The 20,209-nt window shown below is 34.6% G+C and overlaps 1 protein-coding gene across 12 annotated transcripts in view; it reads left to right on the top strand.

Moving 5' to 3' along the window:
* Positions 1–20,209, top strand: part of LOC145260510 (CDK5 and ABL1 enzyme substrate 2-like) — a 144,106-nt gene that overhangs the window by 40,451 nt on the left and 83,446 nt on the right. For 7 of the 12 annotated variants that reach the window (XM_080118665.1, XM_080118698.1, XM_080118737.1 and 4 more), the window contains one exon: positions 14,727–14,759. The exons of the other annotated variants lie outside the window; for them this stretch is intronic. In XM_080118665.1, the coding sequence (XP_079974791.1) occupies positions 14,727–14,759 (33 nt within the window). The remainder of the gene's footprint in view (positions 1–14,726; positions 14,760–20,209) is intronic. 12 annotated transcript variants of the gene reach the window in all.

The following is a 20,209-nucleotide window of genomic DNA, read 5'->3' as shown; positions in this document are numbered from 1 at the left end:
GGTTACAGTACAAGAATAAACCACATCTTTATGCATTTATTGTCAAGAGGACATTCACACTTGTTTTGGCAATTACGTTTGGTTTAATGGCTAAGGGGAAAGGGATTGCTTGGGCTTATTTGATTTTCTTATTACATGATATAATTGTCTGGACCAAGTTAAGCATTGTAGCATAAAAAATCTTGGCATTTTTATTAAATAAAGTGCTGTATCTATGCAGATATTTGAATGAATTTTCAACAATATTGAAAAATTCTTTGGGGATATTAGTTTTTACATTAGAGCTAACAGGGAGGGGGTAAAACAGATTTTATTTTTGGTCCCTTGATTCATCAGAGAGGGACCTATGTTTTCAGTGGCATCCATCCATGTGTCTGGACGATTGCCAGATAACCGTGCATTAGTTTTCCTGAAATTTTGCCACAAATTGTATTTCATTAAATAGATGTGCACAGTAAAAAAGGTTTGTTTTTTTTTTTTTTGCAAAAATTCCCGTTGCGTTCCCAGGCGCTCAAAAGAGGTAAAAAATTACACATTTTGTCCCATAACTTTTGATCCATTCATTAGATTTTCCTGAAACTTGGCCAAAATGTGGAGCCCATTGTTCTTAATATAAATTTAGCATGGGTGACCCTGGCAAAATTCTGGTTCATGTCCCCAAGGACTTTCAGTGCTAAAAAAACCCTTTTGGTGGCTCTTTTTTTTTTTTCTAACAAAAACTTGATATGTCTGACTACAGTGGTTTTTCACGGTAGTCAACTCGAATACACATGTGCTAAGGCCTGAAACTGCACCGTTATCCATTTACACTGGGATTCGCCATCCCCAGAGGCTCAAAAGAGGTCAAAAATACCCCAAAAGTGCCAAAAATGACACTTTTTGCCCCATAGCGTTGATCCATCCATTAGATTTTCCTGAAACTTGGCCAAAATATGGAGGCCATTGTTCTTAATATAAATTCAGTATGGATGACCCTGGCAAAATTCTGGTTCTCATCCCTCTGGGACTGTTAGGGCTAAAAAAAAACATACCTTTTTGGAGCTTTTTTTTTTTTTTTTTTCATAATTCTCGAAAATTTGATATGCATGTCTATATAGTGGTTTTCATGGTACTGAATTCAAATATACATGTCTTAAGGTGTGAAACTGCACCGTTTGTCCACATTCAGCATTCCCAGGAGCTCAAAAGAGGTCACAAATGCTTCAAAATGGCAAAAAAATAACACTTTTTACCCCATAACCTTTGCCACATGCAGTACCAAAGGGGGGGTGGCCATGCATGCGCGGCTTGTTTCTTCTCAATCTTTTTCTTAGGCTAGAATTGTTTTTTTTTACAAAGGAGTCACCACTTACCAAGGCCTAGAGGCAACTTGAGAATAAGGGTTAATAAGTGTACAGTGGTCAATGGGATAGTGACGTAGTAATTGTTAGTAGTGGAAAATTGGTAAATTGGATTACTTAAGGGGAACGGCTCATCGAGAACTTGTTTATGTTGGACTTGAAGACAACCATATTATAGTCAGCTGGAAAGGAGGCCTACAGGTGAGCAGTTCTAAGAAAAAAGCTTTGGTCATGGAATCTACGTTTAGGTTTAGGCATGGATAAAGAATGGTGGAAACTATTGATAATGGTTTCAACAAGGCGAGTGTTTCTCGTGAAAGTTTGGCGAAGGGGACCATATCTTGGAGCTCAGACAAGCACTTGCCATGAAAATAATGATAAAGCAGAGACAGGCGCGCAACGTCTCTTCTGTGAGAAAGATGTTGCAGGGAAGAGAAAAGGGCATCCCCCACTACGCTACAAAGTCTATTTTGAACTCTGTCAAGGCAAGATAAGTCTTTCTAGCAGTTCCTGCCCAGATGTGGGAACAGTACTCCATCCTTGGACATACTTGGCTCTTATATAGGTAGAGAATTGCATCAGCAATGAGATATCTACTGGATCGATAGAAGGATCCTATCATTTTCCCAGCGACTTTGGCAACAGTTTTGATGTATGTGTTCCATTTCATATCGGGAGTAATGGTCAAAACGTGGAGCTTCCTCAAGACGAGAGCCATTCATTTCAATTGATGCCGCCTGGGAATCAGAGCGTTGATGATGTAAAGATGATGCTTGAAGTTATTAATGTTATTAAACTGATGGTTTCTTTTAATGTGTGTAATCATTGAAGGCAAACAACTGGTTTCTAGGATCTTATTGTTGTATTTTATCTTGTCAGTATATCCTGAGTTCCTCAGAGCATTGTTATAGAACATGAAGTTTTTATTGAAAGTTTTCTTATCTGCAAATAGCTTAAAAATTCTATTAGAGGTCCATAGTATTATGAATTTCATAATTGAATGATAGTGATTGGAGAACTTATGAATGTATAAAAGTGTAAGGTTTGGTTTATGGTAAAGGTTGTAGGTTTCTGAGTTAAGGTTCAATGAAATATCTAAGAAGTTAGAGGCTTTCTTATTAGGTTCAATTGTTATAGAGAGGTAATGATTATTAAAGAAATCATGAAGCCTCTTGATAGTTTTATTATATTCCCTATGTCTAGCTTTTGTAATGAGAAGGGCATCGTCCCTAGAGAGGCCTCCTTGGGTTTGATTAAAATGTATGTTAAGGATTTATTAATTATCTTTGAGGTATTCTGTCGAAAAATAAATTTTACTTTACAGTTTTTATTTATGCTTCTTATATATCACCATCTGCCTATTGGAACTCCAGACCCAACGCATACACAAGGCTACATATGCATATAGATAATGTGTGTGTGGGTATATATATATATATATATGAGAAATATATAGATCGAATGCTCTTAATACTGTTTTTGTAAATTCATTGAATTAGCATTATTTATCCAGTTTAACATTTTCTACACTACTTCATTTTAAACATGATCGCAAAAAATTATTAAATTTAAAAGGAAGAATTAGTGTGAACTGTCCAACACACACGTCAGTATTGAGTCAGAAACAATCCTCTAAGCCAAAAGGGGCGAGTAAAGGGAGATAAATGCTGTGTAATATCTTCTATGCTAAACAGAACACTCACCATTAGATTAAGACAGCTTGTGGCCAAGGTAAACAAACTCGGTAACTTCGATTTGTTGGTCGTTGCTGTCAAGAGGAGTTTTGTATTTATCAGTGATTGTGCATTAAGTCATCTGAAATAAGTTTACAAGTTAAAGCTGATCATCATTGCCAGAATCATAATTATAAAGTTTGTATGTGAAAATCTAGGGCTTCAAAATTTTGGTCACCTCAAATTTGGTTAAGGTGCTATTTCATCTTCTACTTGTGGTAGGTAAGAACTTAAGAGATCTCGTGTGGCGGTGCCAAGAGCCCCTTCCCTTTTTTTCATTTCACAATGATGCTTTTAACAATCCTATTTTTTCCTAGTGATACTTTCCTTAATTCCTGGTCTTTTTGTTTTGGCTTGATTTTTAATTATGCCCTATTTGCTAATATTTTTAAATTTCTTTTCAGTAATTTTATTTTGTTTGACAAAACTATTGAAAATTGTAAATGGTTGGAATTAAGACTTAAATCATAAAGATATGCCATAGTTGTTGAAAAGCAGGGATCAAAGCAGAGCTTTATTTTTTTTATTTATTTATTTTTTATTTTTTTAGAATTAACCTTACTCACAGAAGTTGCTATTTTTACTAAACATATCATTCTTATTGTTATCCAGAAGAGAGACACAACTCCGTAATTAATGGAGACAAAATATCTTGAACATAAAAATAAATGCAATAAATGAGGTGCGGATATATCATATCCGATTATCATGAGTGCAAGATTTGAGTATAATCTCTCTGCTGATGCCAAGAGACATATTCTTCCAATAAAAATCCCAAAGCTCGAATTGTTGGATCTAGTCTTTGCTAAATATATTGTTGTCATTTCTAAACATGCAAATTTTTGGTAATTCCTTTTTAACATAATGTTAGCAATAATTTCCCCTCAAAGTTCATTTTTTTACGAATCGCTAATCTGGCAATTTTGTTGGTTTTCAGTATAGTCGGTCTTTTTCATGTATGCAAATTGATTATGGTTAAATCAAACCCCAAGTTTAGTTGCAATTTGACATTTTTATTTGTATGTACTTATATTTGTGCTATTTCTGTTCGTCTGTTCTTGTGGATTTAACCAGTTTTATTTCTTTATTTTCTGCTATGTGAACTCTTATGCCAGCTTTATTACAAGTCAGACAGGCATTGGCGATCTCTAAACCAATGAAGGGCTCCCCAATGAAAACAGAATGTAGGCAGTAATTTTTTCTGATTTTTATTAGGATAAATTCTTTTTGTAGAATGAAGAAATCTTTGTTTGGTTTTACTTGTTTTTGAAGGAGAGTTGGAATGTGCTTCCTGATATATCTTTCTTCAATATTTTTAGTCTTGTTTAATACTTATAAGTTTTTGGCAGTTTTCAGCTCAGAAAGTTTATAAATCATCACAATGTTTATTAATGATTGATACAAACGTGACATAGTCTTTTGTCTTTTCTTAAGTTCAGGCATTTCCACCTTTTGTGAAACAGGGAAGTTTTATGACTAAATAGTTCTGTTAGAAATTGAACAGCTTCAGCAAAGTAAAGTTGCTTGTTTTTGGGTGAAAAATATAGTCTACAAACTTATGTTTGGTGGTCCTTAACTTTCAGAGTAATAGGCAAACATTTTTAGAGCTTGCCCATTTTTCACAATCTATAAATCTCCATACTTCCTGAAATACAAAGCAAAGATTTTATCCTCATTTTGAAATGAATGAAATTGTCAATTGCACTCCAATGACCTTCTGAGAAAAGTAATTTCCTTCTAAATATTATTAGTTGACATTTATAATAATTCTTGACACATTTGCTGTCTTTTTTCATTCTTTTGCTGTTGTTGCAGTATTTCTTCAGTTTTCTGTTGTTCTAGTAAAAGATTATGTAATTTTTCTTCACTCCTTTGTTATCGTTCCATTTGAAGTTCTGTAATTTTTCTTCCTTTTTTAGTGATTTTTCTTAGTTTCTTCATTTGAAATTTTTGTAATTTTTCAATTTCCAGTTGCTGATTCATTTGGTATTTAACCAATTTAACAATGGTAGACTTGAAGACTGCCATGTTTAAAAAGTGTCTTTATCTTTATAAGCACGGTTTTATAATTTTAAATCTTAAGCTGCTAATGTAAGAAGAAAATTAAAGTATAAAACCTTTTTTTTTTTTTTTTTTTATCAAGAAAAAAATTTTTTTTTTGTTTTTTTTTTTAGTATGTTTTTTCCCATAAAATTTTTTAGTTATACTTTAGTAAACTAAAGATTTAGTTTTGACAGTTATACTTTTTTTCCTTTTGAGAGAGGAAAATATTTCTTTTTTGTTAAAAGTTAAGTGTCGGAATAAAATGAAATCACTGACTTCTCCATTGAAAGAAAAAGAAGGGAATTCACTTTAGCTGAGAAAAAAAAAAATCCAAAATTTTTTTTTTTTTTTTTTTTTTTTTTAGTTTGTCTATAAAGTCTGCTTTTTTAGTTGTTTTGAGGAAATTATGCTCCACATTTCTTTTTTTTTTTCTTTTTAAGGTTCTTGAATAAATGGGTTTACATCCTTGGCATCCTTATTAAGGTTTTTCAGTAAAAGTCCCTTATGAATTATCAGCCGCCAGTGTTGTGGGGGACAGAAGTTCTGAGTTCTTTAATAATCCCTTGTCGCCAGTGTTGTTGGTTTCAAAGGTCCAAGCTCCGTAATTTTCCCTCATCAGCAGTGTTGTGGTCTTGTAAAGGTCTGAGAGAAAGACACAACTTGGTAATTAATGTAAACAAAATTTATTGAACATAAAAGTAAATACAACAAATGACGTATGGGTATACATCAGTCCAACTGCTAAGAGACATATTCTCATAGTCTTTATAGTAATTGAAAGAGTTCATTATTAACTGTATGGTGGACACACAACAACAGTTATGGTAAATGAAAGTTTTAATATGTTACTAAATCCAACCTCTGATAGCAGCTTGCTATGAATAGTCAAGGTTGTGAGTAACTACATCTCAAGTATTCAATTAAAAAAATTTCACTTGTTTTCAATTGTAAATGAAATAGTGAAAAAGTTGTGGTTATAGCAAAAAGCAAGCACTTAGCTTATTCCTTTGTGTTACTGCCATGAAGAAGATCACCATTTCCTATGAATTTTAATGAAAAGAAGAAAAAACAAGAGAGCTTATATTAATCATTATAAATTTGAACATTTTGAATTCATTGTGATAGAATTTCCAGAGAAACATCTATTTAAAATTAATTTTCAAGACAACATCACACGAACTTCGCAACATCATTCAGTGTTGTCTGAAAAATGGTTTTCCAATAAATTAATGTATCATTTGTTTGATCTTGATTATCCAAAAAGTCAAGAAACATGTATACATAGAAGAATGAATGTACAGAAAATGTATACAAAATATATAAATCGGTTGGAGAGTTGCTGTGTTGCTACTTGGCTAAGATATGGTTCTGTTCAGTTCTAAATCCATCCAGACTTTATCTTCTTTCTGAGTTTATTGCTAAATGCCTTAGACACTCGGGCATTTTTTTTTTTTTTATCAAAGTGCATTTATCCTAGTGTGTTGACTTCTCAAAACCACTCTTGACCTTGTGTCTAACCCTCTGCCAAGTAGGTAAATAATATTTACAGAATATATTTTTATTGTTTTATTGTCCAATGTGAGATGTTATAGTCTGCTTGGTTTAATTTTTTAAAAGAAGCAATTTTTTTGCTATCCAAGTCTTTTTATTTAGTAGATATTTACAAATTTATTATATATATAAAGTTCAAATGTATAGAAGTAAAAAAACGATCTTTTCAAAAGTATGTAAAGCTTTTATAAGTCATATTATATAAACCTCAGAAAATCCCTAGGTAGATCAATCTATGCTTCTCTGATGTTAACTGTCTTGTTTTTTTTTTTGTTTTTTTTTTGTTTTTTACACAGTGATCACCACTTATCAAGGCCCGGAAGCCACTCAGGGATAAGGGTTATTGCAAGTACATTACGTTAGTATGGAGATTTGATGAAGTGTTTACTTAAGGGGGCGGTTCATTAGGAATTTGTTAACATTGGGCTTGAAGACATCCAAGTTGTAGTCTGGTGGGAAGCAGGCAGACGGAACAGAGTTCCACAGGCGTGCAGTTCTAAGAAAGAAGCTTTGTTCATGGAATCTACGTTTTGATTTAGGCACAGATATAGAGTGGGGGAAATTTTTCACAGTGGATTCAGCTAGACGGGTGTTTTTCGTGAAAGATTGGCGAGGGGGGGACCAGAGATTGGAGTTCAGACGAGCACCTGCCATGGAAATAACGATAAAACAAGGATAGGCTCGCAATGTCTCTTCTGTGGGAGAGAGGTTGCAGGGTAGAGAAAAGGGTATCCCCCATTAAGCCACGAAGTCTATTTTGTACTCTGTCAAGGCAGGATAGGCTGTTTTTTGCAGCTCCTGCCCAGATATGGCAACAGTATTCCATCCTTGGACGTACTTGGCTTTTATATAGATAGAAAATTGCATCAGTAGTGAGATATCTTCTGGAGCGGTAGAAGGATCCCACCATCTTTCCAGCGACCTTGGCAACAGACTTGATGTACATGTTCCATTTCAGATCAGGAGTAAAGGTCAAACCCAGAAGCTTGTCAAAACACGGGGCCTCACCCAGACGAGAGCCATCCATCACAATTGATGCTAGATGGGGATCAGAGGATCAGAGCGTTAATGATGTAAGGATAGGAGTTTGGTTTTAGATGCATTAAAGGTAACCAGCCACATCTTCCCCCACTGAACCACGCGCTCGAGATCAGAGGAGAGAGAATCAGAGAACTTTGTCATTTACAGCCTTTGATGTGTTGCTGTAGATGGTCGTGTCATCAGCATAGATGTCAATGAATGATTTAAGTATGTGTTTAGGGAGGTCATTGATGTAGATCAAGAAGAGAGATGTTCAATAATAGCTATTATAATTAAATAACATCATTGGAAAAAAAACGATATTAGTAAAATGTCATCTTTACTGATACTTTTTTTAATTATATTAATCATTATTTAATTATATTAGTCATTATTGAATACCTGACAAGGCGGTTGATGTTGTAGAAATGAAAGATCGATCTGCAAATGGGACTTTACTGATGTTATATAATATTACTCGTATATAAATTGATTTTGATTCCAACGAGACTAAACAATCATATCAAGAAAAACTGTAATATTCAAACCATGTTTGATTGTAAAGTTGGCCATTGAAATAAAGTTTTACTTGAAAATTGTTTAGTCTGGTCGGAATCAAAACCAATTTATCATTACTCCAGAGTCACAATATTGTCTTTGATCTGAAAAGTGGAATGTCTATTGAGCTAAATCAAAATATGGAGAGATATAGATCAAAACAACTTTATTATTTCCCAAAAATAAGAAAAAAAAAAAAAAAAAAAAGAAGAAATTAATATTAATTTGGGTCTAACACCTCACACATTGTGAATTCTACCAAGTATGGTGTCTTAAAAAAAAAAACAAGGTATTTTTTCCATCATTCACTAATCAAAGCCTTTGTCAAGATACATCTGAAGAAGGTTGGAGGTTACATCAACTGAAACGTTATGAACATAACACTCGAGATAAGAACCGTAGTTTGAACAATTCGAAATGGTCTTCGTCTTTAAAGAAAATTATCAGTTTTTTTTCTTATATAAATTTCTTCCATATTTTGTTAAAAAAAAAAAAAAAAAATTAAAAGATTTTTTTTTAAAGTCTGTTACTCATTTTCCATTTTTTCTTTTTATTACTGATTGCTGATCCAATTTACGAAGCAAATGATTGGATTTCAGATTTTCATTTGATTGCATTTTAATTGCAATCTCTTAACCTTTTTCACAGTCTTCTGAATCCGCTGATGACTGTAAATCAATTTTATCAACCATAAATGCATTTGAGTATTTAATAATGAGGATCTTGCAGTATCACTCCGTTATAAACTCCTTGTTGTTCACATCACCATTTCAGAAGGTATCCATTATCTCTTAAGATGGGAGGAGGGCAACTATTTAAAAAGGAAGTAATAATACAGACTGTTTGGTGTGTATTTGTTTTGATTGTCGCTTCATTTTTCACTTTTGGGAATGTTATGAATGTCCTTCCTTTTCCACTTATGAATTAAATACAAGGGTAGATTGGACTCTCAAACCTATGGATGCAGATGCAGCACAACTCATAGCTTCTCTATATCTCACTCCCTATCAAATTGTTACTTTTCCAACCCTGGCCAGGAAGAACAACACGCATCAATTCTAGACCTGTTTTTGACCACAGTTCCTGATGATTGTATAACAAATGCCAACAGCCCACTTGGGAACGCTGACCATGCACTGATAATGGTTGAAATCGCCCTAAACTCTAGAGCCAAAACTGAAGAGCCAGTGCTCAAAACAACAAGATATTATAAAAAGGCTGACTGGGAAGCCATCAGAGATCTTATCAGAGATGCCCCATGGGGAAATATTTTTTCTCTTCCTGCTGAACAGTGTGCAAACGAGACCACTGAATAGTTCAAAACTGCAATCGAAGTGCATGTTCCCATGCGGAAATTTTATAGCAAGCCCCACTCTCCTCAATGGTTTACTTCGACTTGTGCAACTGCCATTGCTCAAAGACAGCATGCATACCGCAGATTTAACCGACATAAGTCCACTTCAAACAGACAGAAGTACATAGAAGCTAGAAGTAACGTTAAGAAAGAAATAGCGACAGCTAAGAGAGAATTTATGGAAACCACTAAAAAACGCATCGAAGCACAAAAACTAGGAACTCGTGACTTCTGGAAAATCTACAACAGTGTAGTAAATAATGGGCAATCAACAATTCCCCCACTAACCAACAATCACGAGTTTGTTTGCTCAGCAACCGACAAGGCTAACATGCTTGCCAGTCGGTTTGCCTCAAACTCCACACTGGACCCTTCCAACCACCCCCTACATGAATTTCCTATGCAGACAGACGCCACGCTAGACAATCTGAAAATCACCCCTGTTCAGGTGCATTCTATCATAAAAATCCCTTGACACTTCAAAAGCATGTGGACCCGATCTCATCCCAGCTGTGCTATTAAAAAAGTGCTCAGCCGAAGTGGCTCCAGTTCTCTCCAAACTCTACAACAAATGCCTTAATGAATCATGCTTTCCGGGCTGTTGGAAAACTGCTTCTGTGGTACCAGTATTCAAGAATTCTGGCGAAAGAACTGACCCATTCAATTATCGCCCCATTAGCCTCCTTCCACTTTTTGCCAAAATATTTGATACCTTAATTAACCATGCTCTAGTCCATCACCTTACAGATGCTAAACTTCTGACTGACCAACAATATGGATTTAGACAAGCCCGTTCCACAGCAGACATCCTAACTGTAATCTCTGAACGTATATACTATTGACTGGACAAAGCGGGGTAGGGCAAAGCGGTAGCTCTAGATATATCTAAGGCTTTTGACAGGATATGGCATGAGGGTCTCCTCAGGAAAATTAAATCATACGGTATCACTGGTAGAATACTTAACATAATTAAATCCTTCTTAGATAAGAGAAAAATCCAGGTTGTCCGCGACGGTCGTACATGTAAACAATGGAGTGCCTCAGGGGTCTATCCTTGGACCTCTACTGTCCCTGTATATTCATAAATGACCTCCCCGACAAAATTTCCTCTGAGATGGGTATATATGCTGATGACACCACACTCTATAACAGGCACGGCAGGAAAACAAATGAACACATATCTAAAGAAATGGCAGAAACACTAGAGGAAGACCTCCAATCTGTAGTGGAATGGGGACAAAAGTGGTTGGTCACGTTCAATGCCGTCAAAACTAAACTAGTTTCTTTCAATAATTACAAGAAACCTTTTCTACCACCTATAGCAATGGCCAACAACTCTTTATCTGAGAGTACGTCTTTCAAGCTCCTTGGCCTAACGTTCACAGGAAACATGAGTTGGAACAATTACATCAAGGGCATTGCCAGGGCCACTGCAAGAAAGGTGGGCTCTCTCTACCGTGCTAGAAAATTAACACCCGAAAGTATCCTGTACCTCTATAAGGCAACCATTCGCCCATGTATGGAGTATTGTTGTCATATTTGGGCTGGTGCATCTGCCTCTAGTCTCTCGCTCCTTGACAAGGTTCAAAAGAGGGTCACAAATCTGATAGGCCCTGAACTGGCATCTAAGCTTCAGCCTTGTCCCATCGACGAAACGTTGCATCCCTCTGCCTTTTCTACAAGTATTTTAATGGTGAATGCTCTGACGAACTGCAGACACTTGTGCCCCCACGACGTGAACACCCTCAACAGACCCGACAGCCTGCAAAATCCCACCCCCACACTGTAGAGATCCCTAGATGTAAAAGATCTTTCTACTCCAGTAGTTTCTTCCCCAGAACCGCTAAACTTTGGAATTCCATTCCAGGTGCCTGCTTCCCCAACTGTACTGACATGCAGAAATTCAAGTGAAACGTGAACCAACATCTTGCTGCCCAAATCCCTACATAGTACCCCAGTAGTTGTTGCCCCTACACCAAAGTGGCAATGTGCCTTGTTTGGGGTGAAGATGTAATAAAAAAAAAATTAAAAAGAAAACTTTGAAATAACACTAGTCTTTCTCTGCTCATTCTAACATTGGTGAATTTTTCTTTGTGGCCCGACATAAGCAATGTTGGGCCAATGAAAGTGTAACCATCAACTGCCATGACAAATAATAGAGAGCTCATTGTTCAAACTTGTTCATGACAAATAATACTTTACCTGAGAGCTCATTGTTCAAACTTCTCAGTTTTACATTTAGAGGCAATATGAATTAGAACAAATATACTGAAGACATTGCCAAGGCTGCTGCAAAGTAGGTGATCTCTCTCTCTCCCTTCCACACTAGAAAAATGCTCACACTACATTCGCCCATGCATGGAGCAATGTTGTCACATCTGGGCTTGTGCATCTACCACTAATCTCTTATTCTTAGATGTGGCAACAATATTCCATGCATGGGCGAATTGTGGTTTTGTAAAGATGTGCGATACTCTCTAGTGTAAGTAATTTTTGATCACAGTAGAGGGAGCCTACTTTCTTTGCAGCAGCCTTGGCAATGTCCTTAGTGTATTTGTTCCAATTCATGTTGCTTGTGAATGTTAAGATGAGGAGTTTGAACAGTAGTCTCTCAGGTAGGGTATTACTTGTCAAGGCAGTTAGTGGTTGAGAAGGTTTTTTTTAATTGTTAAAAAAAAGAAGCTTAGTCTTAAAAGCATTAAATGTTACCATTTATGACTCCATTCCACTACAGACCTTTTTTCCCTCATGTCTAAATGATAAAGCATGGCATCATCAGCAAATAGATCTTCAGATTTTTCTTATTCATGATTTTGCCTTCACACACACTTAGAAAAAGCCATTGTCGACAAAGCTGTTGCAAGATGAAGCGTCGAGTAGCCATAGATTTGACAGCTAAATTAGATTCAGCTTTTTTATATCTTTTCACGTGCCAATCTTCAGTTGACCATCTTTTTTCCCCCCTGTCACCTTCCTCCCTCCAGCAACAGACAGGATATAATTAGTTATACATCAGTTTGTGTTGTAATCATCTCTCCCTTCATGCATCTTGATAACCTATCGAGACCAGTACATATACACCTGTAACTTATACCAGTTATTGTTTGAAAATCCTTTCAATGGCAATAGCAGAAAGTTCTTTTCAAATTTTTTTTATCCATTCTGATCAGTTATTTGTGAAGTAATCAAAATAGTTCTTGCCTACTTGCGATCAGTTAACAAAAATGATCTTTTTTGAGTTTTATGGTGAAACTGTACAGATGAGGATGAGCGATGGTGAAAACAGATGATTGTCTTTGATCGAATTGTAACATAGCCTATAGTTTGTATCAGAATCTCCGTTAAACAAAAAATGATTGAAAAAAAAAAACACAGCTATTTTTATTTTAAAACATTTTACAAAAAGCCACTAAAAGATTTGATTTTTATCTAGAATTCCCCCTTTCCTGAAAAAAAAAAATGAAGAAATATCTGTATGATGCATGCACCTTTGACAGAAAATATCACACACCAAAAATCATATAAATTGATCAAATAGTTTTATTTTTAAATTTTATGACTAAACTTCGAACTACGATCTCATGAAAAGTCCGAAGTAAGAAGGGAAGTAACTCTAAATAGTTAAAAATTGTAAGATTATAAAATGCCAATATCATGGTTGAAGAAAAACTCAAATTTGCTTAAAAATGGTTTTCTTTATAAAAATAAAATTATTTGATTCATTTATGTGATTTTTAGTAAACGATTTTCTTTCTGTCACAGGTACATACATTGTATGTTTTTTTTTGTTGTTTTTTAGCTAGGGGGGAGCATTCTGGACGGACACTTAAGAACACTATTTCACTCCTCAACCTAATGGATACTCACAGACTATGGAATTGGTTACAATTGTTGCATTACCTCCCCTCAAAGAGGAGGCCTACACTCTAAATGTTACTATCAAATAAATGTTTGCTATCATAATGCCAATTAACAACATAAACAGTAAAATTCAATCAAACCTTTTGTCTTCAACTACAGCGGCCGTCAGAGACTGAGGGTACTTTGTTAAAAATCACCTCCGAGATCTGTTGTGCTCTGATGGTTGTCAATCTGTAGAGAGGAGGCCTTTCTGCTTTGATTTCAAAGTCAGCACAACATAAGAGTTTTGTCTCAAATTTGAAAAAGCTCTATTTTTTTTTTTTTGGCAGTTGGTGTCCCCTACATCTTTGCTTGCAGCAAGGATAAGAAAAATTGGAAGCTGCATTGTTCCTTATCGTTTATTATTGATTCTTGAGTCTTTTTTGCATTTGATCGCACTTGGTTTCCAAGTCAGATTCTCAGCCTTAAACTTATGTTTCGTAATTTCATCTTCTCTATTGTTCCCACAGAAAATGATGCTGCTTCCTCCCAAGGTCAACCACTTGACTTTACATCCTGCCTAACATAAGAACAATCTCTCCTTAACTCCCTACTGATTGGCATATATGTACAATTTAACAAATTCAAATCGTATCGGATCTATTATAATTATTTACGGACATACCATTTTTGGAAAAGTATGAACCCACAATTTGCCTCCAGGTACAAGTAAAAATAGCAACTTGTGTTCAATTAATCATATATAGTGAATCATTTTCAATAGATTATTTTAAATGAGTATTTGCCTAAAACATACGAATCAAATTCTATGGTAATATAAAACATACAAATCAAATTCTATGGTAATATAAAACATACAAATCAAATTCTATGGTAATATAAAACATACAAATCAAATTCTATGGTAATATAAAAGAAGTTTTTGTTAAAAAAATCGCATTTTTGTATTTTTCATATTTCATATATCCATTGTTGGATCGGCAATGAAATCACATTAATTGCATTTCACATGATTTATTTTGAAAATATTTAATGAAATGTTCTGTCAAGTTAATTTTTTTCTTTTTTCCAGTTTTCAATAAAACTTTTCTAATTTGCAATGAAAATCTAATTGCCTTTTGCCATAAATGTTCTGATTTCATGATAAAAATCTTTTCCTTAGCATTACCACCTCCCTTTCTTCATTTTGGTACTGTTTTGATGAATTCTTACAGACTGTTCTTTCTATGATGTATAATTTGAGGCCCTCCCCCATTTGTTTTCCAGAGCAATGCTGACGGATTCCACCCCCTTACGCAGGTTGTGCCTTTTCTCTCCTTGCATGTTTTTCTTTCTGTGTTGTCTCACACACTCACCCTCTCCATCTCTCTTTCTCTCTCACTTTTCCTAACACTCTTCCATTCGTTGAGTTTTGTTATTTAATCTTTTCTCTTCAATTCCATGTTCTTTCTGTATCACACCCCTTCTCTTTCTGATGGCCTCTCTCAATTACTTTGCCCTTCACTCTTTTGCTTTCTCCACAACCAAGGCACAATGACAACTCCAGCCAATAAAAGAAAAGACGCTTTCTCTTTCTCATTCTTTCCCCTCTACCCCTTGCCTCCTCCTCCTCCTTATTCATCTCCCTTTCTTTGCTGCCTCTTTTTTCTTCTCATCATCCAAAAATCAATATTGTCTTTTTGGCTTTATCACCCCTTTTTATGCAGATCTTGATTGCTTTTTTCATATCAAAGCCAAAAGAAAGCAAAAAAAAAATCTGATTTTCTATTTTATTGTCTGATAATCAACTAAAAAATTTATATCACCCCCCCCCCTCCAAGCAATTCATTCAATGAAAAGATGGCAGACAATACCTTGATCTCTCCAACTACTCATTCTAAATGAATTTGGCAAATTACTTAAGGTCAACAAAGCAAACATTAATAAACCCTAACACTAGAAAAAACATTTTAAATCTTTAAATTCAAATACAAAAAAAAATTTTTTTAAACAAGTTAATTTAAATTAAATGATGCTTGTTTTTTTTTTGTAGTAGTAAAACTGGCAATTTTTGTCTCCCTTGTAAAAAATGTACTTATTGAAAACCATATTGAAATCATCAAAAGAAAATTGTTTTCTTGTCTAGAATAATGGTTGGTAAATGCATTTTTGTTTGGGGGGGGCATATGGCATCATTTGATATATATATATGTGTGTGTTTGTTAAAATATATATTTTTTCTGTATACTAATCTTTTTATCAGGAGCTCAATGTTTATGATATAAGAACAGAGCATATATGTACTAGCTGTACCCTGCTACACATTGTTGTGGCTCAATTTGGCGAAATGGAAAAAATCCCAAAATGAGAAAATGCATGTTTCTTATATGCTTATTTCTCAGTACTTGTGGATATTTTGTTGTTCCATTTTCTGAGCAGATATAGAGATTTTCTGGTTTGCTGACTCTTGAACACACAACATAAATTGTCCATGTGAGAAACAGTCAGTGTGTAGATATAAGCCACACAATTGTAAAGATTGTCCCTGAGCTTTGTAGTGATTGCAAACGACAATTCAATTGGGATTGCAATCTCCTCAATTGAAATGGCATATCCAGTGGAATCATAGGAATGCATGGAATGAGGACATCTTCATCTTTGAAAGGTCCTGTCAAAATTGTTGCTTCTATGATGTTGTTCATTAATTTTTTTTTTACTGCAAGCCATGTGCCATTGCAAAACTTGGGTTGGTTTATATTTCACAACATGATAATTGGTATGCCAGTTTTCAATTGCAGTACATGCAGTGGCATCCTTGGCAAATCTAGTGAATTTAAATATTTTGTTGAATAATTATCCACTTCATCTGCTTCCACAGCAGTGTCAACAGACTTGTATGTAAGTACCTCACTTGGAATTTTAAGCTGAATAATATCATGAAGTTCATGGGCGTCTTTGTTTTGAGCTGCAAGAATAGCTCATTCACTCAGCCAGCTGGAATTCTTATAATTAATTTGAAAAACCTTCTTTACCAACTATTTTGATGTAACTAAATTACAAAAGTTATGAGACAATGAAATTCGTCCTTAACTCTGATCAGCCGGCACTTTTCTGTTCTCAATTTCCAACAATTGATGCGAAAATTTCTCTTTGGATCGATCATTCTATAACTGGACATGCATATTCTAAGTTAAGTTTAATGTCTTTACATGGCGTCAAAAAGTAGAGTATTTGAGGCAAGCATTTATTTCATCTGCTAGTGTTGATTGAGGAATAACAGATAACGTTTGTCTGAAATCTTCTGCAAGAAATATTATTGCATTCCCAAATGGTCTGACATTGACATGCAAATCTTGCAAGGATCGATCAAGAGCCTCAAGTGATTTTTGTGTGCCATTGTGCATTCATTTTTTTGTGTGCCATTGTGCATTCATTTTTTTGTGTGCCATTGTGCATTCATTTTTTTGTGTGCCATTGTGCATTCATCCCAAACAATAAGTTTGCATTTCTGCAATATTTTTCCCATGCTGAATGTTTTTGGAGATATTGAACATGAGTTTTGAAAAATTGAATGTTTAATAGTAATTTCAAAGCACAACAAGCAGTTCTTCTACTTGGTAATAAGGTTGCATCAATTTTGCATGAAGCAACAGCTAAGGCTATGTCATTGTGATCGAATGGCTGCCAAAATCAATTTAATTAGAAAGATTTTACCTGTTCCTCCTTGTGCTGGTATAATTAGCAGTAATTTTCAAATAACTTTCTATTCTCACTGTAAGTAATTTAGGTGACTAAAACAGGATTTTAACAGGATGAACTTCTGCATATCAGTACAGTTGGGAAAGCAGTATCCCGGGAGGGAGTTCCAAAGACTTGCAGTTTTTGGGAAGAAACTATTGGAGTAAAAGGCTTTCTTACACCTAGGGATCTCTACAGTAAAGGGGTGGGACTTAGTTGCTTGTCGGATTTGTCACATTGAGGAGGTACAAGTGCTTGCAGTTCGTCAGAGCATTCACCATTAAAGTATTTGTAGAACAGGCAGAAGGATGCAACATTTCGTCGATGGGACAGAGGCGGAAGCCTAGATAACAGTTCAGAACCTATCAGGTTGGCAACTCTCTTTTTAACCTTGTCTAGGTGTGAGAGACACGCAACAGATGCACTAGCCTAAATGTGACAACAGTACTCCATACATGGGCGAATGGTGGCCTTATAGAGGTACAGGATACTTTCAGGCGTAAGTAGTTTTCTAGCACGGTAGAGAGAGCCCACCTTCTCTGCAGCAGCCTTGGCAATACTCTCAATGTATATATTCCAGTTCATGTTCCCTATAAACGTTAGGCCGAGGAGTTTTGGCAGGAGGGAGATAGAGATAAAGAGAGAGGGATTGAGAGATAGACATAGGGGGGGGGGGGGTTAGACAGAAGAAGAAAGAGAAAGGGGCTCAGAGAGAGAGGGTGATAGTGGGGATGGATGGAAAGAGAGGGAGATGGATGGGGAGAGAAACAGTTTTTGTCCTCAATCAGTGGAGGAGAAATCCTTCTAGACTGAGGCAATTTTTATTTTTGTTCCTATCCAAAGTATCCCTTTTTCAAAAGCTGGATTTTTCCATACATTAAAAACCAACCTTGTGTCTAACTCTGCCGCGTTGGGGAGGCAAGTAAATAGGAACAGTGTGCGTGTGTGTAAGAAAAAAAAATACACCGTGAATAACTGCTATTCGTTTATGCTTCTTATACTGTTGTATTACATTAAAAATGAATTTTTAATATATAATTTTTATTTTCCAATGTAGTTGTGTAGGAAGTATGAACGAATATATTTGTTAATTCAACGTTTTAAAAATAAATATACTAACCACGAAAGCAACGAATACACGATTGGTAAAAAAAACAAAAAAAACAGCATGTTCAGTTTCAAAAATCAATAATCAGTAATCGTTTGTTTGTTAAACGATTGTATTGCAGCATTTATAGTAAATTTTTAAATATGATTTATTTTGTATGTTGCAATGTGAATGTGATTGTGTGAGAAATATAAACAAATATATTTGTTTAGCATTTAAAAATACTGAAGCAATAAATATGCGATTGCTAAAGTTTTTCCGCACATGACTAACAATCGAGATTTTTCAGCATTTTTCGACACCTGTCATGTCATGAAAATACTATGCCAAAATGTCGAAGCAATCGATCCAGTGGTTAAGTTAGATTATCGATTACGAACAAACATACATTTTTATTTACGTATATATATATATATATATATATATATATATATATATATATATGAAAGTTTATAAAAGCTGAGAGCAATGCAGAAAACCGGAAAAGAGAAAGGAAAGAAAATAAACAGGCAGGTATGGTCGTGCAGGAATAATGGTAGAAAAGTGTCTGCTTATTCATTTCACACTCCTCCTCCTTTCACTATATAAACATCAACAAACCAAGTTGCTGGAGTGACATTACTTCTCTGCTTTGTGAAAAGAAAATGTCTGGATTTAAGGGATAAAAAATGGATGAGTCTGCCAGTTGAAAATAATGGCTGAACAAGAACTGAACCAGACATTAGAAAAAAATATAATCTTTTTAAAATTTCATGTTATCAACCAAACTGATACTCAATTTACTTGCAACCAGTTCAGCTGCATTAATCAGTGTTGATGTTAATTTCTGTTCTTTCAAAAAAATTCTTAAATAAACCTCACTTAGAAGAAGAAAAAAGGTGTTTGTAAGAATTAATAATTGAAATAAATATAATTATCTTTTATCTATTTCTATGCTGCCTCCATTTTGATTGTTGGCTGAAGTTGTTGAATATTCATCCAAAATGTTTGTGCAGAAATAGAAAAGATCAAATATCGATTTGGGCCACAAGATATCGATAAACTAAACTATTGCACTTAGAAGACGATAGTGATGGGTTTAAGTGTATAAACACTAAATAACCCTAGTTATTTTTTGGAGAGTTGAATAAATTTTGAATTTGCTAGATTAAAAAAAAAAAACTTATTTAAAACTATTACATCATCATTAATATTATTAATTACATAATGGACCAATTCTTTTCACAATTAGTTTCATATAAATATTTTTAAAAAAAATCATTGAACAACCTGCGTTCCTACAATTGACATTCTAATTTTAATTGAAGAAAACCCAAATTTCTTTGGGATTGAACATATGTTTATTAGAAGAAAAATATTTTCATAAGATGATTATCAGATTTTCCTTTTTCTTAATTTGCCAAGATCATTTTGGAAATTCCCTCAATTATTATATTAGTTCATATTTCTTTGATAACATCCACAAATTTATATTTAAAAAACCCTTGCATCAACCTCTCTGCAATGCTATTTTTGGTTTTGTTCAAAGTGGATCCCCTCTTTTTGTAAAATTTTGTGTAGCATTATAAATTGGTAGGAATTCAGGTAAATTAGGTGATAACATTTTGAAAATAACTTTTTACTATATTATTAAATAAAGTTTTGTGGAGGGGGGAGGCGAGGTAGTATTATTGTGACACCCTCCTATTTCAAATGTCTTCAGAAAAACAAAAAAAAAAGTTATTTTTGAATTTTTTTTTAAATCGAAGTTTTTATATTGTCTCTCCACCATTTTTATACTAATGTGTAATCACTTAGCAAGTCACTTGAGGATAAGGGTTAATGTAATTGTCGTTTGGATTGAAAATAATGAATGGAATTGACAAAATTTAATTAAGATGGATCAACATATTTGTTGACATTGAACTTGAAGACGACCATGTTG

This window comes from Euprymna scolopes, chromosome 3, assembly GCF_053919585.1.
Source record: "Euprymna scolopes isolate OS-2025 chromosome 3, ASM5391958v1, whole genome shotgun sequence".
Lineage (NCBI taxonomy): Eukaryota > Metazoa > Mollusca > Cephalopoda > Sepiida > Sepiolidae > Euprymna > Euprymna scolopes.
Note: the sequence above shows the minus strand (reverse complement) of the source record. Positions and strands in the feature narration are given on the sequence as shown.